Raw genomic sequence first — 21,707 nt, 5'->3', positions numbered from 1 at the left:
GTATTCTGTATTTCCTACTTTAATAGTTTTGCTGCCTGTTTCTGGAGCCCTTTACTGCAAGAACAATGCCTCGCTGTATGGTGACTGTAAGTCAGTCTGCAGGGGTGATTGATTTATTTGATGATTCTTAACTATTCTTTATCCTCTTATTTACAGGAGGAGTCACGCTGTGATCTTAGTCAGTTTTCTGCATCTCTTAAGAGTTATGAAAATACTCAAAATACTTCAGATGTAAGCCTTAACAAGAGAACCAAGAGCATTTACACTCCGCTAGAACTTCAGTTCATAGAAATGAAGAAACAGTATAAAGATGCTGTTTTGTGTGTGGAATGTGGATACAAATATCGCTTCTTTGGAGAAGATGCAGAGGTAACTTTTACCAGGATTAAGGAAGGATACTTGCCTTATATTAGTGTGTTACCAGGTGTATTGCCCCTTCCAGGAGGAAAGCTTCTGGGGCATGAATTTTATGTTTTCTTAATAAGATAATTTCATAGTTGTGAATCAATATTGTAACAGAGATGAACATCTGAATGGCATTTTGATGCGTTTGTGTTTATAGAAGTTCTGTTTTACCTGCAGTTACTGTTGATCGCCTGAATTATCAACTGACTCTTCTTTTTGTACTTTGCAGATTGCAGCTAGAGAGCTAAACATTTATTGTCATCCAGATCATAACTTTATGACTGCCAGTATACCAAGCCACAGACTGTTTGTCCATGTGCGGCGACTTGTAGCGAAAGGATATAAGGTCCCCTCTGGCTTTTATTAAATGCTGTTTTGGACAGGATAGCACTGAAATGATTTGCGTTTATTGTAGTACAATCTTATAAGTATGAAATTCATTATCAACTGTTTTTGCAATTAAAATGCTAACTTAACCTTATTTCAATTTTTCAGTTTGGTGAATGTCATGGAATTTAAGTAGATTGAGTCTTCCTCTGTTGTTTATACAGAAAAATAGCTTCATATTTTCTGCAACAGTTCTTTCTCTCGGTGATCTTTATTTTAAGCGTTTGCATTTGATAAAGAGAAATGTTCTGTCCCCCCCCTCCTTTTTTTTTTTTTCCCCCCTCTTATACCCTTCTATTTGGTATCCCAGCTGATACTTTTTTTCTCCTCTTTTCCTGCCTGTTATTGATCTCTCCCTATAGGTCTGAGACTTTTCGTTGATACCCGTTGTTTTGTGTGTCATGATGAGTTTTACTGCTTACAAGAAAAAGACCTGTTGCATTTAAATTGATTGCAGCAGCCATACTTTGGCAAGTGCTGGACTCTAGCTAAATTGTTTCAAAATGGGACAAGAAGCAGAGGGGCGGTTGAGAGGGTGTAGTTTGAAATAATAGAGTATAAGGAAAAGCTGTAACTTAGTAGTCTCTGTTAGTGGGATTGATGTTAGCCTCTGCTCTCCCTGTTCAGCTTTAATGGTACACCTGTTGTGTTCGTTTGTTAGGAGAGCACCAGATTTATCAAAAGAAAGTTGCCTTTTATCCAGGAGCTAACATTGCTTCTTGTCTGGGTGTCTGCCTGTAGGTTGGAGTAATAAAACAAACGGAAACTGCAGCACTGAAAGCTGCTGGAGAAAATAAAAGCTCTCTCTTCACCCGGAAACTGACTGCTCTCTATACGAAATCTACGCTTATTGGAGAAGATATCCTTTTCACCTGAGTTTAGTTTCAGACTAATCTTTGGTGTATGAGATACCATAATACTACAATTATCTCTTAGATGGAACATGAGTATTTAGTGGCTGGCAGGTGACATAGGAATGATTGACCTGGGAGCAGGAAATGAAATTCCTTTAGTTTTATATTGTGGTAAAATCTGATCCAGACTTTATAAAGAATTTAATCTTTTAAGAGCTTTAGGTTTGTTGCAAAGCTGTAGAGTTTGTGTTTCCTACAGTTATTTGCCTAAGTCATTTTCCTAAGTCTGCTGTGTTCTGTAGGCCTTGCCTTCAACTAGGTGTTAGACTAGGTTGAGAGTGTATAGAATTAGTGATTGAAGAGGGCTCCCAGGAAGAATTGATTGCTTGGTGTCAACAACTTGCTTTAAGTGAAAAGAAGGTACTAAAATCAATGGACTGTTAAAATCTGGCAAGGACATTTCACTTGTAACTCTTGTAACAAAATGTAAAAAACAGATGAAAAGAGCTTTTGACTAGTGAAATTGTTTTCTTAATTTCTCTTCTTCCAGCCTTTATTCTTCTTTTTCCTGCTTTATCCCCTACTGTTTTTTCTTTAATTTCTCAGGCTAGTACTTGCTAGGTACCAAGATCCTAAAAGAAAACTTGAGCTGAAGTGAATTGCTTTGAGTTTACTGTGAGCTATCAGTAGCTTTTGTACTGTGAGCTTATCAGTAGCTTATCAGTACCTTTTATATTGAGGTTCTCATCATGTTCTCCATTCTTGTGCTGAAGCCCTTTCTTGGCTGCTTTCTGTGGGCTTGAAAACAATGTTCGGGTTTGCTGCTGGTTCTAAAGCCCTGTCAGGGAAGGGGAAAAGGGGTGTTAACTATCATGTATTTCCCATTCATTTGTCAGATTAATGACTTTGAGATGGCACTTCCCATACATCAGGGAAGCAGGTTGCTCCTCAGTATTTTGTGGAAAAAAAGGGGCATATAACACAGTCCTGAGGTTTTGTTGCAGAATTTCTGCTGCACGTACAGATTCTCTTGTAGTGGTTGCCAAACTGGGTGAAAGCAGGTTCAGCAGTATGACCCAGTCTGGTGGACTGATACGCAGCAAGTTTTCAGTGAGATTAACCTGCTGCTCCTGCTAAGATGTAGACTTCTGCTTGAGTCAAGATACTGCCTGCTTTTTTTGGTCAGGTATATGTGGTTTTTGGCTATTAAGTCAAGGCAACATGTGTGGAGTAAGCCATGTGCAGAGTCAGTAGGCAGTTTAGCTTTTGGCATAACTATTCGTGCCTTGAATTAGGAGACCTGCAGACACAGCAGAAGATAGCCTTTTCATGAGCTGATGAAATCTGTTCATCTTGCGACTGCCTGTAACATGAAGGTAGCCACTGAGTTCTGTTCTGGTGCTTACAGTCACCTGAAGTCCTCTATGATCGTACGAGGAATCAAGCTAATACAGAAAAAGGAAATGTGTCTCAATCTAATAGACATTTAGTCTAGAAGGACCAATGCAGGATCTAATTGAGAAGGACTTAAGTCTGGAAGGCCCTATGAAAAATCCATCAAAATCTGTGTGTGCTATAAGTTGTTATTTTTTTTAACATTTGTTACATGTGAACCCTTTGCTGAAGCTGGATGATTCTGTAGATGTTGAAGAGGTGACAACAGATGTCCCTGATAACTACCTCCTCTGTATCTGTGAAAATGGAGAAAACTTAAAAGACAGGAAGAAAGGTGATGTTGCTATAGGCATTATGGTAAGTTAGTTTCACAGAAGAGGTAGGTGGTTATCTTCATCCATTCTTGAATCTTCTCTTAGGGTGTTTTTTTTTTTTTTTTAACTTGTAGCAAGGTACAGTTTATGAGAAATCATTTATGACTGTATTGTGATAGCTTAATATTTGAAAACTTCAGAAAAGGTTTAGAGTTGATAGCTGGATATTTCTGTTTTAGTTTTTGTTTGGTTGGTTTTTTGTTTATTTTTTCTGCCATAACCTCTTGAAAGCATAGCTATGTTTTTAACCAAATACAGGAAACCTGTTAGTTCAGATGCTTTATTAATGCTAAACTTTAAACATTTGCAGGGATGATATTTTAATACATGCAAGCACTTTTTTCTCTGCAAAATATCTTTGGAGGAAGAGACTAATGCAGTCATTACTGCCTACACTGTAGATTTATATCGTCTTTAGTAGTGAACATTAAAAGCTGAGAAGTGTGTAACTGGCAAAACACTATGAAATAAGTACAATAATCTCTAGAGTCCTGTCTGTTGCGAATTCTTTAATCTGCAAACATCTTGATTGTGCTTGTATTTGAATGTCACACTGCAATTGAGAACGAGCAAAAAAAAAATGTAATTTGAGTAGTCCTTAACAGTAAGAAAATTTGAGCAATGATGGACTAATGGTAACAAGAGCATGTTAACGTTTTTTAAGGTATTGTTATCCTTTACAGAGACAAAATTGTGGTAGCCTTTCAAAATTATTACTATATGAAAAACGTTATATTTTTAATCTGCCACTTTTGCTAAGCGTATGGGTGATGGGATCTATCATTTTTGTACCACAGACTTTCTTTCTGGCTTCACAGTTTGAGTCACTGAAGCTCTCCTTGAAACTTTAAATACTCAATGTGTATATATTATTTTATTTGACAGGCAGTCCAACCAACTACTGGAGAAGTCATTTTTGACAGTTTTCGGGACTGTGCATCTCGCTTAGAATTAGAAAGTCGGGTTTTGCGCCTGCAGCCAGTTGAACTAATACTTCCATCCAGCTTGTCAGATCAATCTGAAAAGCTCATCCACAGTATAACCTCCATGAGGTATGTGCTATGGGGATTTTGTTGTTGTTTGTTTTTTTGCCTTTGTTTTCAGTTGCAGCATAGCTGCTATTGAGATTTAGATCTGGAAGCAAGCACTGATGCGTAGTTCTGTAAAGGCCTTTTCTGCAACATCTGTAATTTGTTACTGGGTTGAAAGTTCCCCAAACCATTGAGTTCTGAGTATGCATTGTTGACTTGTGTTTAGACCGAAATTCACAGCTTCTGTCTCAGGCCTACGAAAGGTTTGTGCACCTAAATGTTTGTTCTTATTGAGATTATCTTGCACCCCTTCTCTCCTACCCAGTCATGTGATCTATTGAATTTATTTCAGTGCTGATGCCTATATCTGAGATCTGAAAGTGGTGGTTTTGACTACTTCTATTTTTTTGTCGTAGCCGTAAGACTTCTAAATGGCATGGAACTTTTTTTTTTCTGTGTCTTTTTTTTTTTTGACGTAGTTTTTTGTTTATTTTTTACTTTTAATGTAGATAGAATGAAATACCAGTTGCAAATGTTTTTCATGCCTATTTGTCCTATTAGACTATCTTAAATTTAGATAAGGTCTGATAATGGCTGACTTCCATTTATATTTTGAATTCTCTTTGAAAATGTGTAACTTTACGCTTGAAATACATAATGTCAATTTTACTGCAGAATAAAACCAGAATAGGACATAATTTGTAGGATGACACTTCGGACATAATTGCAGGATGATTAAGGGACTAAAGCAATCTTCTGAGCATATATGGTGAGCTTGCAAAATCTTGCAGGTGAAATTTTTGTGAGAAATTTTTCTTTTTCTTTTTTTTTTTTTTATTTTAAACATGCAGCTCTTGGCTATAGGGAACTGGCTAAGAGCTTGGCGTACCCATTTTGAGTGAACTAATTGAAAAGAACAGTATTTTTCCTTCTGCCTGTTAACAAGACTGGAGCTAAAAGAAGTCAAGGAACAATTTTTGTATTACGTAAGCAAAATTTTGCATTGAGGGAATATAAGTATCAGCACTTCCCACACTGTAAAGATAGACAAATGCATCATTGTCATGTGGGTGGTAGCCTACTGACAGATTTTTCGACTCTATGCATTTGACTGCCTTATTTAAACTCTGCCCATGTCATCGTCTTCTGGCTTCCTCTAATGCTCTAGACTGCCGAGCTGCTTAATCGGTCCGGTCCACAAGTGTTGTCTTCCCCAGTTGCCGCTGTAATCTTTCTTGCCCCCTCTGCGAACAAAAAAAAAGAAGGTTGACATGACATACTGGGGAGGCAGTCATCTCATCAGGGAGAGCCGATTTCATAGCATCATCTGCGCAAGTGCCTGTAATGTGCCGTACTTGGCTATCAAGCTTTCAAGGGCAGGTGTGTATGAGAGGCAAGACTGACAAAAGGGAGTGAAAACTTCTGATCCTGTTTTAGGGATCTTTCTTTAGAAAAAGTAGCTTGTGAAAGTGGTGTCTTCCAACACTGTTGAGCTGAGCAGTGAAGTTGTGATGCCAAAGCTTGTTGTGAAGTGTGCTCCTTGTCATATTAGGGTCCTTGTTTCCCTCAGCTCGTTCACAGACTGCAGAGCCCTAAGCAGTTAAAAAGTCACCTCTAATTAGACTGAGTATTGAACAAGCAAAGGTGATTTGTTTCCTTGCAGTAAAATGATTTGTTGAGATTTGGGCAAATAAAATTATCAGATTAGGAAGTAACAAATGTTTTCCGCTTGTCAACAGATGTACAATTTTGCCTTGGTACTCCTGTTACTTTGATAACTTTCTTTCTCTTTTGCAAATTAATTCCGCAACAGTATGCACGCGAATACCTCTAAATATACCGTGAGGAAGAAGAAAAACCTGTTTTTTTTCTTTACCCCTAATTTGCTTGCTCCTTTCAGCTGTACCATGACAACTTCTTAATTAAATTCTTCAACCTGAGCATTTGTTTTAGTACTGATTCTATACATGAAGAAAAAATTAAATACTTCAGGCTGAAAAGGAGGTTAGTGTTGTGCACTGATAGTTTTGTCAGATTTTGAGGCAATCAAAACTATATGTTGTGATAAGCTATTCTGATACCGGTTTGAGAGAGCAGTGGTTGTTTGTTTGTTTTTTCACTTGTGCATAACTGATGTATTAGTAAGTAACTCTTATTTCTGTTAAGAACAAAAAATACCTATAGATTAGCTGATTTTTTTGAATGGATTTCTCTCCCCCCCCCCCCCCCTTTCTGGTAATTACCCAGAAACAATTAACTAAGAAGCTCTCCGGTTTAAATGTCCTTAATTACTTGGAAGTGACAGAAATTAAATGCCTTAACTTCAGTGCACTTCGATAGCCTTCTTTCAGAAACAATTGTTTATGCATTTTCTTGTGTTAAAGATTTAACCGCTAGAGGGCCTTGCAGTATTTAATATTAATTTAAGTGGTTCCAATATGCTCCTTTCCTGTATTTTTAACTAGGCTTCAGTTTTTATATAATTGCTTTGATGCTGGCAATAATGTCATTCTCATACACACTGGGTGGACTAAAGTACTCCTTTTTGGTTGTTATGCATTACCCATCACAGTCTTAGACTTCATCTTTTCTAATAATTTTTGGTGAGACGCATCCATTAGCTTAAAGACATTTTATTATATAATTCTTTGGAGACCTTTCTGGCTAAAACCATGCGAACTAGGATCTTATGTTTCATGAGGGCTCATCATCCCTTTGTGCAGGCATAATGTAGTGGAAAACACTGAATTTATAAAAACAGGATACAGATGGGAGAGAAAAATAGTCCTAGGAAATGTACGTGTTGGAGTGGTTGGGCGCAGAGACGAGCCTTGCTGCTGGCTGCGTGCAAACGTCATGTAGGAACTGCACCGGGGGATGCTTCAGTAACTCAGGGGCTGATTTACTTTTGGATTTCGCGTTTTACAACTTCCATGTTAAGCAATCAGGGTGGTGTGGGCTATGTCACCTGCAGGAAAAGTGTCCTGATAATGAAATTATTTAAATAATAATAAGTTAAAGTAAGTTATTGCAGCTGTATGAGAGCAGACATAGTCTGGTTTAACGTCTGGTTACACTAACAGAGTGGAAAGTATCTGTGTGATTTCCTTGGTTGCTTTTTTTTTTTTTTTTTAAATACAAAGACCAAATCAGAATAGTGTGTACTTCTCTCTGTCTTCAGTATATAAAAATAAAACATGCATAATATTTATAATTCCTTTTTACAGAATTACCTATTCTTCTCTTTTTTTTGCCACCACAGCTATGTCCAGGCTCAGTAATGTCGTTCACAGTATTTACTGGTGCTTCTAATTTGATATTATGTATGTTTTCACAGCCAAATTTGGGGAACTTTATGATGGTAGAAATTATTTATGCGGATTAATGTAAAATAATTAAGAAGTTTGAGTCAGAAATGAAAGTGCAGATAAAATTATACAATGGAAAATGGCCTTTTTCTTCACTTTTGAAGTTATATGCAGTACAGTGATAATAAAAAGTTTGATCATGGATCACAGATGAGTGCAGAAAATTGTTTGGCAGAGTTGTATGTGGCTGAAAACAGTGTCTTACAATAGGTAAAATGAGGCAACTTTTATAATAAGTTAAGAAATGGCTGAAGGAGTTGTCTTTAATTTTGTTTCGTGGGCAATTTTGAAGAGAGAGCAGAGAGCTGCTCGAGCAAGAGCTGTGCAAGAGTGGCAGTTTGAGCTGTGCCCAAGAAAGCAGTATACGGCTTGCAGAATAAGTGGTGGGAGAGCTGATTGCATTTCTTAAGTGCTCCATGTCTAAATTTAGGCGTGGACGTTAATGTAATGAACAGTAAGTGAAGATAAGTGCTACTGTAATAAGATTGCTTAACTGTTCCTATGATTTGTTCATTGCCTGGAGCTTTTTTTTTTATTTTATTTTTTGTCATATGAAGCCAGTTTAGTTAAACTGCATCTGAGGGAAAAATCTAAGCCTTCTGAATCAATAGGCACTTCACCGTTGTTTTAAATGAAGCCAGGCTCATCATCTTTTTATAAAAGTCTTGCTTAACTGTTTAGATTAAACGGCAGTCTTCATTTACCAACCTAAGTAACCTTTAGAAGACCTTGTGGTACAGATTTGTGTAATAAAATGTTTTTCTAGGTACTTTCCCCCTTGGTAATTCTCTCTCAAACTTATGGAAGCAAACATACAGAAATGTGTGTTAGAACTGATATGACTTGATTTTCATACTCGTTTTCTTCCAGCATGTTGCTCTTCCTGGTGGTAAATGAAACAGTCCTATTGCCAATGTCATGCCCATAAGAATTAATAACTAAAAAGTCTTTTCAAGGACACTGAACTGGAGGTCAGTGTCATACTGACATAAGTCATACTCGTACATAAGTTAAAAGTAGGTTATGGAAACTGGTTCAGAACAAACTGTTCTGGCAGGTACGCTTCTGTTCCTGAGTAGTTAGTAACATCTGTTAGCAAGGGTTGGCCTGGCTCAAGGAAAATCTCGTAATGATTTTAGTTGCTTTGTCTAGGAGACCATGAAAATGTTTCTAATCAAGGCTCAGTTCCCCTCCTTCTTAACTTATTGGCTACATTAAAAGTTGGCCTGTACTGTTTTTCCTCAAATAACTTTTGAGGCTCCTTTCCCTTGTGATTGTTCTTGTTCTTCACATGTGCTCCTTTTTTGTTTTATTGAAAACTGTGTTACTTCCATCCAAAACATCTTAAGAGTGCCCCAGTGATCCTCCTTACAGTTCTTCCTATTTGTTCTTTTTATGCAAACGTTGCTAATGTTTTATTCTGCAGCATTGCTTCGATACTGTGTAAAAAAAACCTCATGGTTCACAAATATTTCACTTTCGACTCCAAATTATCATTTCACCCAAGCTTGCACAGTGTGTTTTTTCCCCCCCATGCTTTGTTAGATGTCCAGCCAATAATTTTAAAATCAAGATGATGTGATAACTAACTTGCTGTCTGTGCCCCCAGATTTTTCATTTTATTCTGTTTACAGACCATAATGTCTTCTTCCTAGTAACTTGGGCCTGTAATCTGAGACATTTTTGAATATCTGTTACTTGTTCCTCTGTAATGCGTTTTTCCTTCTGATTATGGCATTCATGTTTCACTTTTTGCTTGAACATGTTATATTGTCTTTGGCCTGGAGTTTTGGAGTTTGTTTCCTGGAATTCCTGTATGCCTCAAATCCATTGAGAGCTCTGGTGCTAAAGCATCCTCCCAGCTTATTGATATGATCAAATTACCTTAGGGCCTAATCCCTTGAGTAACTGATCTCCCATCATTGCGTGCAACACAAGCTTGATTTCTTTGTGTATTTAAGGACCTCCATAAATTTAGTTTCAAGCTCTTTCTGCTTACACTAAATCAATGAAGTGATGAATATCCCTTCTGATTCATCAATATTCTCTGCCTTTAACTTTATAACAGTTGTGATTTCTCAGGTACTTCCGCTGTTCCACGTGTGTTTTAGTCAATCATGACAGATCTGAATCTGCAGAATATCAACCCAGAGCATTAGCTCTGGCTCAATAGGTGGTAATCTTTGACTGCCGTTTGTTTCTTATCATCCTGCAGGATTTTGTCCACCAATGGTAGGTTATCAGAAATCAAGAAGAAGATACTTCTCTGGCCTTTTATTTTAAAGGTGCCTGTTGCCAGGACACAATAGAATCCTGCTAGGGGTATAGGGTGAACTGTAGCCGATTTATTACGTGCATTGGTCAATAGTGCTATTCATTGCTAATTGCTGTCGTGGATAGAATTATGGATTTATGTCCATAGCGAAGGAGTAGGAACTCAGCTGGAACGAGCTCTGTGAAATCTTCTAAATGATTTTAAAATGCATCTCATTTTGTGGATTTTATATATGGCTGATGGTGATTAAAATCAGAGGATGCTTTCATACAGTTAATTTTGAGAATTTTTTTTAAAAGAGGAAGCAGAAATATGCATATATTTACGTGGCTCAGCTTGTGAGATTTGTAGGTGAGCAGGGAGGGAAAGGCTATGCTGAGACAGAAACGAGATACCAAAAGGTTACAGCAAAAGTAAACAGCATTGCAGCTGAAGTGGCTGAACAGAGGAGTGAAAAGTATTTAAAGGGAGAGTGATCATAAAAATGAGTGGTTTCATGGTTTGTATAGTTTGTGGTATTCCCATGGATTTTTAAGTGAAAGGCAAGCTGTGGCAAACATCTTGAGAATGTTTTGCATAAGTGGAGGCTACAAGCAGTTGAATTTGCAGCAGGAAAAAACAACGTATAAAACCAGTGTGAGCTATTTTCTGTAAATTCAGTAAACATCTGTTCAGTGATGCGTGTGTTTTTTGACTAGAGAGGCTTTCTGTACTGCCAATTCATGTTCTGGACAACTCAGCTGTATGGAGAGCTTTTCGAAACGTATCGGTCATGTTATAGCTCACTTGTTTGGAACAGACGGAAAAAAGCAAGTATTTATCAAATTGTATAATGATCTGAAAGAATTGTTGGACATTTTTTTTTTAATATAATCTTGTTGCGGTTGTGAAAGAGATACTGTTCTCAATATTGTAGTTTTGTCTTTTGTAGCATTGCCCGTGAAGGAACGTGGGGCTTACACCTCTTCTGACAAACTGCTTTTGTGTAAAGACTACTACTTTCGCCACTGCCTGCCTTACTGGTCTTGACAGTTTGGGACACAAGACAGGCATATGGCATCCTTTGGATGAAATTACTGGTTGTCACATGTGCAGAACTGTCACTAGTAAAAAATGGGGAGGAAGTCACAAAACACTGTATCCGATTGCGGTGGAACTTGCTCTCAGAGCGCGTTTCCCAACCTAGCTGTTATATTAGATAAAAAAGTTAACATTATCTGTTGCAGTAGCAGCTAGCCTTTGGTGGCCCTGCCCAGCAGGTGTGGTTTTATAAATTCCTCCTGGCAAAAGAGAAGATGCCCCTAATGATGAGCTTCCCTAGTAATTCACACCTGGTTTGAAGGTGCATTATTTTCCACATGATTGCAGGATGCACGGAAAGCGTATTATGTGCAGCATCTATGTTTGTGGTGGTCTTGCACTGATTAGCGATATTCATGTTCTTTTTTCAGCAGTTAAGCCAGAAATTATTCAATGATTAGACTGATATTGATGACTTCAAATTTTAACAGTGAAAAAACTTAACTTTTTAATTAAAGCACTTTATTGAAAGAAGCAAGAAAATTAAAACGTTAAAATTTTTTTCATGTCCTTTTTTAGCCCAGTCAAACCCAGCACTTTGTCTTTGCCATTTTATATATATGTATTTAATGTATTTGCATGTTTGAAGACAGTGTGTGCTGGCAAACACTGGATTTGGTGCTTTTAATAGTGCTCTTTGCAATGAGATGTTCTTTTAAGGGTTTATGAATTTTGCTGTGGCTAACTGATTGTATCATCTCTTTGAAAGAGGAAAAACTTAAAATGAAGGTTAACAAACTTATGTGCGTGATATGTTTCATACTACTATTTGACTCTATTTACAAATTCAGCCTACCTTCTTTACTGTTAGATGTTAAATTTCTTCAGAAGCCACATGATTTTAATTGGCAGATATGCATGTCACTAATACTCATAATTGCTGTACTATTTAAAAGCTCTCTATATATCGATTTACTAAAAACCCACATAAATTGACAACCTTTCCATCAATATTGGTTTCCTCTCCTGTCATCTTACAAAAGCTTTTGATCTGCCTACTAAAATTGCAGCCTCCTTCATGATAGAAGGCAGAGAAACGAGAGAGAGATTCTTTTTGTCGAGAGTGAATAATTGTTTGCTTCCTACAGGTAGTGAGGGCCAAAGTAAAGTGTATTTGCAAAAGTATATCTTGGCAAATACATAAAATTGCAGTGTGGTTGTTTTCCTTGTCTTCTGCATCATTATCTGATGTCTTTGCTTCTCATATTACCTCCCTCTGTGTAGGATCCATTGTGCAGGAAGAAAAGTGTGTGTCCCTTAATATTACTGCCTGCCAACTCTGGTGTCTGCCCCTTCACTTATTATTATAGGATAGGTCAGAAGCTGCAGCAAGAGAAGGTGACTGTAAGTAATGCTACTTCTTTTCTGGTTGGTATACTGTGACCTTCTTATTTCTCTCGATATATATTTATATACTGCTGAGTTCTCACTGCAGCTGTAGAAGCTTCTCAACCACAGAAGGACGCTGAAGCTCAAAATTATGAAAATAGGGCTGGACGGGAGTCTAAGGGCTCTGTACCTCCTTTTTCCAGAAGGTGGCATCACCATGCTGGTTTGTTTCAGGCTATTAGGAAAAGAGATGACAGCAAACAGAATTGCTAATAATTAATTTTCCCCGGATAATGCACTACAGTTATTTTCTTTACAGTTATGTGACTTGGTAGTAATAAATTTCTAACTTTAATAGCTACTAATTTGAAGGTACAATTTTCATTTACGTTTGAAATTTTTTGAACTTGAGATGGAGGTCACTGCTCTGATTAGACAAACCAAAATGGCACTGTTGTTCTGATATAAATTACATTAATAATTTAATTTCCCGTTTGCAGATAATGCAGGTACCATTCTGAGAAGTGAATATTTACTAATGGAAATTTGCTTTACTGATAAGCTAGTATAAAACTTATGTGTATCAGAAGACTCCTAAGCTTGGGCATTAAACAAGCACCATGACATTTCAGGGTTGTTTGCTTCTTGTGAGTACTGCTAACATGTGCTGTGAACTTCTCTGATGTTGGCTCGAGATTATATGATGCATTTGTTTGTCCTGCTGCCCTCCAGCAGTATGGTATATGAGATACAAGGTTGAAACTGTGACAAATCCATCAGCTGGTTTTTGTGATAGAACAGGTGGTTATATCTGACGTGCTTGTGTAAATTAGAGATTTATACAATTGTTCTCAGTATAGAGACTGGACACTGCTGAGATGAGGGACAGGAAGGCAAGCTGATGGTAGAGGCCCTGCGCACACAGGCACGCACTTAAAACTAGAAGTCCTCTCACCTGTGTTAAAGCCTAAATAGAAATCACTTGTGCTGCAGAAATTATCGAGTGTCCCAACAACTCCACTGCCTGGTACTGGAGAGTGCTCAGGTCTTTATTGTAAACCAGCCACTTGTTTAAGGTAACTAGAGTAAAAGGTACGGGGCTCTTCTTAAAAGCCCCCAAACTCCAACCCTGCTGTGCATGTTGGCTGTTCCATGGTAACTTACAGTGGGCGCATTTTTCATTGTAAATATGCAGGTAGCTTGCCCATCATCACTGAGAGGTAATCTCAATGGACTTTGGTAAAAGTAAGTGCACATCTGCAGTTGTACTGGGCAGGAGCAGACATGCTGTGAAGCTACATATTGTCTGCCCCAACTTGTTCCTTTGGCCTGGGCATCAGTTGTGTGTTATCTGTTGTTCCAGATACCAATGAAAATGTCACAGGAATCTGCAGCTGTCGTGCACACATTCAAATGGGGGGGGTGTTCTCAAGCTCTTAAAGCTGGCCTGCAAATTTTGAAAGTTTTTTAATAGCCTGTGTATGTTGGTATGTTTGTTAAAGTCCTAGCATTTTTTAATACCATCTTCTCATCTGTAATTTATTCTTCTTTGAAGATCACTTGGGGCATTTTTTTTTCTGGGAAACAGTGGCATCACGAGCAACTTAGATGTGTTCATTCTTGGCTTTTATTTCTCCTCCTGCCTCCCCCCTCCCGCCCTCACTGTTAGTGCTAGGAGTTAGAAATTCAGCAATTTTAATCAAAACAATGTGGTGATGTAAGAGTGTGGGAAGGAGAAAGAATGAAACTTCTTTGCATCTGTTTGGCATGCAGATAGCAGTGATATTAGAGTGAGAAGATTGATTTCCTTCTATTTTTTTTTTTTCTGTGAGTTAAGAGAGAAGCCATGAAATGTATTTCTCTTTCATAAAAAGTAGAATATGTATTTTGAAAAAAGTGAAGCTGAAATGGGTTTTTATGTATCATCAATCTCCTGAACTGAAAAAGGGAGCAAATTTTATCTTTCAGTTTATCTTTAGTAGTTTAATTTTGTGCTTGACTGGTTTATACCATTTGTCTCTATTTTACCAGATGTTCTGCTTGATGTGTGGTATTGGTAAGATGCTTTCAGTAAATTTCTAGCTGTGAAGAGTGCACCTCAAGCATGGACTTTCCCTCTGGGAATTTAGAATAATAAAAATGATGGTAAGAAATTCATACTGAAGTTTGCTTTTAAGTTTACGTGGATAGTCTCTGTAATAATTAATTAGTTCTTAGTACAATAATTTGAAATCATTGTTACAATATTTCACTCTTCCAGTACGATGCTTGGTAATATGGTATTGTTTTAATTTAAAAAGGTTTTGTGTGTATATATATTTTTTACTTTCCTAGTACATGAGAGGATCTTTCTGCAGAGGTGGGTGGAGGCATTTAAAAACACCTTATATAATACTTGAATCCATTCCTCTTCCTTTTTTTATGTTGTGCCTGTCTGTCTTGCTTCTTTGTTAGCAAGATGCAACTGTTTGTCCCTCTTGCCTTCCCTCCCATTCCTTTGTGCCCATGCTGCCTCCTTCCTTGGGTCTGCTCTTCGTTTGCTGTCTCTAGGCTGCTGCTGTTCCCATCTGCAGCAAGAGTTCAGGTACTCCTTGCAATGGAGTGCCTGGCACAGTCATTGTCTTCTACATACCCCTTTACAAGGTTGTGGCCTACAGAGGTGTTAAGATGGAGAGAGAAGCAGCAGCTCTCCAGATAGCATCCTGCAGAGAACATAAGTCAGATCCTTCCCCTTTCCTTGTCCTTCCTGTACGTTGGTGAAGTGCAGGGTTCTGAGAAGGAAGGATGACTTTCTTCCATACTCTTACTGGGTTTTCCGTACCTCAGACCAGCTCACTTCATGTCTTACTGCTTTGGGCCACACATTTTCCTTTTCACTAAACACCTCTTGGCAGGGCTTGCAGGAGAACGTTGTGAGGAGCAAGGTGGTGGTCACGGCGCACTGCTGCATTTGCTATTTGAAATAATTGCCTGTTGTATCTGAGAAGAGGAGAAGTGGGTAGAGGTAAAGACTGAAAGAAATGATGACTTTCATCTCTGGGGAACGTGTAATCATTCATACAGCTGTCTAAAACCCAGACTTAAAGTATTAATTGATGTTTTAAATTGTTTTACTTCGGTGAAAAGATAGATAGCATATGGATTTGCTTCTCAAAGTGCAGAAGCTAAGACTTCCTGCAAAGCATTCTGTATATGCTGCAAGTACAGTGTACTTGTTATTCCTCAGGGCTTTGACAACAGAATACTTTGTCTCAGAAATTTAATTAAAGGATTTGTGATTGTATGTAATCTAAGCAAAAGGATACATGTGAGCAATATACCAGTTTTGCTAGCGTTATATGGATGAACTGTAGAGGGTTTAGTAAATTCCTTGCTCATGAAAAAGGAAGTCTTTGTTTCATGAAGGAAAGTCTTAGCTCTAAAAAGAAAAATAGAAACCCTAGCCAATATTCTTTGGCTTACAGAGAGCTTGAAAAATCTAAAACAAAGAAAATCTGTTAACTGATGAATGGACTTCACTTTTTTTTTTAATTAGAAAATGAGTGAAGCTGAAAGAACCTCCATTTTCCTAGACAAATGCACAGACAACGCACAATCAATTGGTTAAGTTTAGTGTCTCTATCAAAGCTTACACAGGGCAGAGAAAAAAACTTGCATTTAGACTGGGCAGACAAAAGTTGTGAGGTGATACAGAAAATGCTATAGAGCACTTGTTTTAAATAGGTAGCCTGTGACTAAATTCACCTAGTGGTTGCCTGTTCAGGGCAAATTTGGAGTTTGAAGAGCAGGAACCGAATGGAGAATATGGAATTGAGTTGTCCTTTCTGTACCCGGCACAAGCCAAGGATGCTGCTGCTTTCTGTTAGATTTCTCACAGTGGTCTGGAGAAGGAAGGCTCTGAGAAGGGGAGTTCCTCACTTGCTAGGGGACTGTATATTGCTTACTGGTTTAAAAAAGTGTATAGAGGCATGAAGCCATAGAAGACATTGTGAAAGCTCAGCTAAAAGGACTGAAAAGAGAGTACATAGTAATAAGTGTTTAGTTATCTAATCTAGTTCTGGAATTAAATATGGCCCAGGTTTCGGACACGGCCTGAATCAGATCAGACTCCCATCTGGCATAAGAATTTAAATGCAAATGCCTCCGAGTTGTCTAAGTAAAGAAATGCTTTGTAACTGTCCTAATCAAATGCAATTATGCTTAGCTTGCATTAAATTATTTCTTGGAATTCATATTAGTTAAAGTAAATCTCAGTTAATACTAAGGGCAGATACTAATTTTTTCTTCAATTCTTTTTAAATCTTTTCAAAACTTTGCCTCTTCTGTTTTCAGTTCAATCCTACAGCAACGGTATGCAGTCATATAGCATTGAAAACTATATTTTAAGTTGAACCCTGGCCAGAGTGAGTATCTGCTTAAATCCAGGCCTCCAAAGTATAAACACAAGAAATTTGGTTTCCGTTTTGAATCCTGATGTGCTTTTTTTCTTTTTAAAGCAAACTATGACACCTATTCTACCTTCATCTTTCCTTCAAAGGTATTTTCCATTTGTACAATAATTTTTTTTTTTTAAAGTAGCTTTTTGCTCTTGGCTCATTGATCATATATCCTAGCAGAGCGGTAGCGTGAAAGATGCACGGTGTATAGCAACTGTATGTCACACGCTAAATTAAACCTTGGGGAAAGATAACGGCTTCCCTTTTTTCACTTGTACTAACTTTTCATAGAATGTGAAGTCAAGATAAATAGCCAATTATGGCTAAAATATGTCACTTTTACAGGAAATATGGCAGTGAAAAAAGTGTGTGTATAGAGGGTATAACTATTAAAGCCCTTCGTATTTACTATATTAGAAATGTCATTGCACATAAGCATCTTTATAATTCTGGCTTTCCTGTAAGACGTAATTTATTGAAAAACTAACAAGTCCATTTCAGTACACTTAATGGATTTTTAAATCTGTATCAGCTTATCAGAGGAAACATTAATTAAAAAAGTAACTGACTAGCCAGCTGTTTCCTATTTTCTGTCCAGCAGCCTCTTTTGAAAACATTATAGAACATGTAAAGCTGTTTTTCTAAGACAGATGAGAAGTGGGCTGTGCCAAATTCTTCTCAAGCAGTGAGATTTAAATGGTAGTTTCTTAGTTCAAGGCATGTTGGGTGACCAGCACATGTTATCTAAGTTATCTAAATGGCTAAGTTATCAACTGGCACTGAAACCCATTTTAAAAACATGCCATACGCAGTTAGCAGGCTCAACGCTTTGTTCTCGGAGGTGAGCGTTCCATGACTAAAGCTGAATGTGTCCTTTCAGAAATATATGATTTCTTTGCTTAAAAGTTAGTATATTAATCTTAAAAGCGGTTGTGAGGGATGCTATCATAGCAGTGCCTTGTTCTGAGGCAGATTCTGAATTGAGAACATAGACGTGTACTAACGATGACACGTACTTTATCAAATTGGTATACTGAAACACCTGAAATAGCCTAACTGTTTTCTGCATGTGTAGAATATGTTTTGTCCTTTAGGCTTAATGTTCATTCAAAAACTTGGAAATTATTTTCCCCGAATACAAGAAGGGATTTGTGAAGTGACTGGAAACTGCAAAGGTCCCCTTGAGGATCTTAGAGAAGCTCTTTTGCGCTTTTGGACCTGCCTTGTCAATGGTGGCGATGTAGGTAGCCTCTTTTGCTTTGGTACTACGCTTCCCATTGGGCCGTTGCTAGGCAAAACGTGACCAAGCTCAGCAGCAGTCTTTCTGCCGAAAGCAGACAGTTACGTTTAATCTTGTGGATTAACACAGAATCTTAAGGTCTGAAGACCTCTTTGAGGGTTCTTGCCTGCCTTGCAATTCTGTTCATATGTGAGGACCAGGTTTTTGTTTGTGGTAGAATTGTTGCAAAATCCCAATTGCCTATAGAGCAAATGATCTAAACCTCAAAGCCACTTTAGTTTTTGATGTGGAGAATGAATGTGGCATTCATTCTCAAGTTAAGGCCTATAACAGTAAGGTTTCCTTCTCCTGTTTTTGCTTTCAAATGACTTCATCAGGGAGTTGCTTCTTGGTCGATCCTCGCTTGTGTTCATTGCTATATCCGTCTCTTCCCCCTCCTGCCCCTTTCTTGAATATCATCCTGTTTTCACTGCGTGGCTGTGGCAGATAGAGCCAAAAAAGTCTTGTACAAGACTGCAAGACAAGTGTGGGTTACACTGGGGAGAGGTAGAACAGAGCAGAAACCAGGGGAAGGAAGAGCCTTCCCTGCTGTCATGGGTTGGCAGCAATGAAGGAGAATAACTCCAGTCACAGCAAGGAAAAAGGAGTGGGGATAGAGCAGAACTGCTTACGACGTGTTTACATTTGAAGGGAATGATTGCAGTCTTGCTGTGTACCTTTCTGACTTTGGAACTGAGGTGTCTTCATTTTAGTCATAGCTGGAGAGCCGAGGTGGAGTCATTTTCGGAAGAAAGTTAGGTTTTCCAGCAACGCTAGACTATGATCATCATGAAAAAGTGCTGTAGAAGCATGAGGCTGGATCTTCCTTTCAAAAGGAGAATAAGGCTTGCAAGTTCTAGGCAATCTAGAAAGGCAAACTTTGTAACAGAATATAATACAGTTTGATTATTGATACTTCTTCAAAATAGAGTGGGTTTGATTTTTGGGGATGAAAATGCTTAATATTTTGCTTATGGTCTCTAATTAATTATGCAGCTACAATTGTTGCCAGCCGCATCAAGTTGTTCCAGGTTAATATTTTTATTCCTTTAGTATAGGGAGGACTCAAACATGTCAAGTATCCCAGACATTGATCCTCCAAGTGGAGGAAAGAAAAGGAAAAACCTAATGGATTGAATTTTTACATAATCTATCATATCCTTTCACCTGGAGTCAGTTCAAGTGATGCTGTCAGTGGCGTGATACTTTAAACAGAGAGGAAAATGAAACATCAGCAGCAAGTAAGGCACCCTAGAAGTCAAAGTATAAGATAAGAGATTTTGTGCCACAGTCTCAGCAGGAAAATATGGTTAGATAGTCAGCTTAAGTAATGAGTCCTGTCTTTCCTGTGTCAATGAAGTTTCCCCACAGAAAAGGAAAAAGCATATTTTCCTCCTCTCCTAGTTACTAGATAACTGAAGTTCTCTAATTATTAAGAAAATTCCTCTCTGTTTTCCAAAGGGCATCCATTGCTCAGAGCACAGATCCTGAGTTTCAGAGACAAGTGAGAGGGGCTTTATTTGGAGGAGGGGGGGGAAAAAAGTCAGTTGTGTAAGACCATGATGTGTTCACAAAGCAACTCTAGGACGTTAATCGCTGCAGCTTCAGGGCCATTTCTGATCTCATTAATAAATCCTTGTAAACAGTAAATTGAATGCTATATACTCTTCTCTCTTCTACAGCACCTTTTCACCATCCTTGTGCTAATGCCCTCACTGCCACAAGAGTGATTTGCCTCCATTATACTAAAATTACAGTATCCTGGTATGTATGCCTGGTTTCTTTTTGCACAAAATTCATACCACTGTCACTTAGTGTCCTACTTGTATGGAGAAAGCAGGTCTAAGTGACAAAAACAACTGAGGAGTGATTGTAATGTAAATAGGCACAAGAGCACCAGCTCTGTTAGCTAGCACAAATACCAGTAGCTATGAAGCTTTGTGCTTCGTATTATTAGTTTACCTCTGCTAACTGAATTACAGTTAGCGCAGTGTAGTCTAGCCATACTGCTCTTCCAGCTGGATCGTGTAGACCTGTTTAATGCGACTCTGAGTATGGAGTGTTATGCTGTATGTGAATGATGTGCTGTTGGTTTTCTTTTTCTCTGCAGCTTGACTTGAATAGATTTCCTGCCTTTTTTTAGTGATGGGTAGTACCTGGAGGAATCACTACCCAGAGGTTTCAGGTTAGGATATAAACCAAACACTGTTTTACATTTTTCATTTAGTTAATAATAAATAATATTAATATTAATTAAGAATAACTTCATCTGGATGAGTATTTTGCTCCTTTTTGTTTTCTCCCTTCATTTTGTTAACGCTATTAGAATAATGTGGTGCCTTAGACAAGGAATTTGGGAATGATTGCAGATTTTCTGCCTGAGTGCCAGGTATAATGACCTGTCAGCGTAATTTGAAAACAGTAATGCATATACCTTTCCTTTCAAACTTAAATTAAAGTGAGATGTTTTGGGCTTTCTTTTGACTTTCATTTTTTTCTGTTTAATTTTTTTTAAGTTTGTCTGTAATACTAGGTACAACCCTGCAGAACTTTCAAGAGGAATTAACCTTCATTAAGTGCAAGATTTTCTTTGGATGCATGTTTGCTAGGTGACATCTGCCAGTTTGAGAACCAGTTGAATTTCTTCTGACAGAACTTGGCAGAGGCGTGCACAGGAGAAGTTTTAGGAAGTAGTTTGCTCTGAACTGTGATATGCACTTGTAGTAAACTGGAAGAGTAAAATTTCCAGTTTCCACTAGTTTCTCTAGAGTATCAGGGGTTCTCCAGCTTTGAACACAAACTAATGGGTTAGAGTGCAGAATTTGTTACAATGCAGCTAATCTTGACTGCTGCTCAGTTTCCAGGTAGTGGTCAAAATATTAGTTTCTGTAACGTAGACAGGGCAAAGATAGGTTCTTCCAGGAGGCCTTTCAGCTCTTCCATTCCCACATGTCATCTTTGTGGAAAGTACAACCATCTGCTCCCTGGCCTTCTCCCTGCGTTGGGCTGTCCCTGGGCGAGCTCCACGTTTTCTCTCTTTGTTTTTCCCAACAAAACACCTAGACTGTCTTCTCATGATTTCTCTTCTGCTGTATTGTTAGTGCGTATGTAAGTATTCATTGTAAAGGGTTTTGAGCTTAAACAAAGCTGAAAACCAAGCATGCCATGTCTTTACAGACAACAGGAAGATGAGAGAGCCTGAACAGAGCTAGATCCCTTCTTGGAAGCCATTAGCCTAAATGAGTTGTTTACACATGGAGGAATATCCATATACGGCCTTGCTGCTTGCAGAAATGACATATTTTCTCCATGTGGTCAATTTTGGATGTTCAGTGCTCCCAGTACACTTCCACAGCAGTTCTCATACAGATTTTAAAAAACAGCATTTATGTTTTTGACAGCCTTTGACAGGTAGGGTTGTGATAGAAGTGTGGGAAGTTAGTTCAAATACTCAATATTCAGCTTTAATGTGGAGATTTTCTTTAATCCCATGA

General features: G+C 38.1%; 1 protein-coding gene across 12 annotated transcripts in view; it reads left to right on the top strand.

Moving 5' to 3' along the window:
• Positions 1-21,707, top strand: part of LOC138060926 (DNA mismatch repair protein Msh3-like) — a 113,465-nt gene that overhangs the window by 7,102 nt on the left and 84,656 nt on the right. For 4 of the 12 annotated variants that reach the window (XM_068926320.1, XM_068926327.1, XM_068926322.1 and 1 more), the window contains exons 4-8: positions 157-369; positions 635-751; positions 1,534-1,651; positions 3,253-3,398; positions 4,301-4,467. In XM_068926320.1, coding sequence (XP_068782421.1) covers positions 157-369; positions 635-751; positions 1,534-1,651; positions 3,253-3,398; positions 4,301-4,467 — 761 coding nt within the window. Of the gene's footprint in view, positions 1-156; positions 370-634; positions 752-1,533; positions 1,654-3,252; positions 3,399-4,300; positions 4,468-21,707 lie in introns of all 12 variants that reach the window. The other 8 variants (XM_068926321.1, XM_068926324.1, XM_068926323.1 and 5 more) reach the window with 2 other exon arrangements.

Source organism: Struthio camelus, chromosome W (assembly GCF_040807025.1).
Source record: "Struthio camelus isolate bStrCam1 chromosome W, bStrCam1.hap1, whole genome shotgun sequence".
In the NCBI taxonomy this organism is placed as follows: Eukaryota; Metazoa; Chordata; class Aves; order Struthioniformes; family Struthionidae; genus Struthio; species Struthio camelus.
The sequence above is the reverse complement of the archived record's forward strand: the minus strand, read 5'-3'. Positions and strand labels throughout refer to the sequence as shown.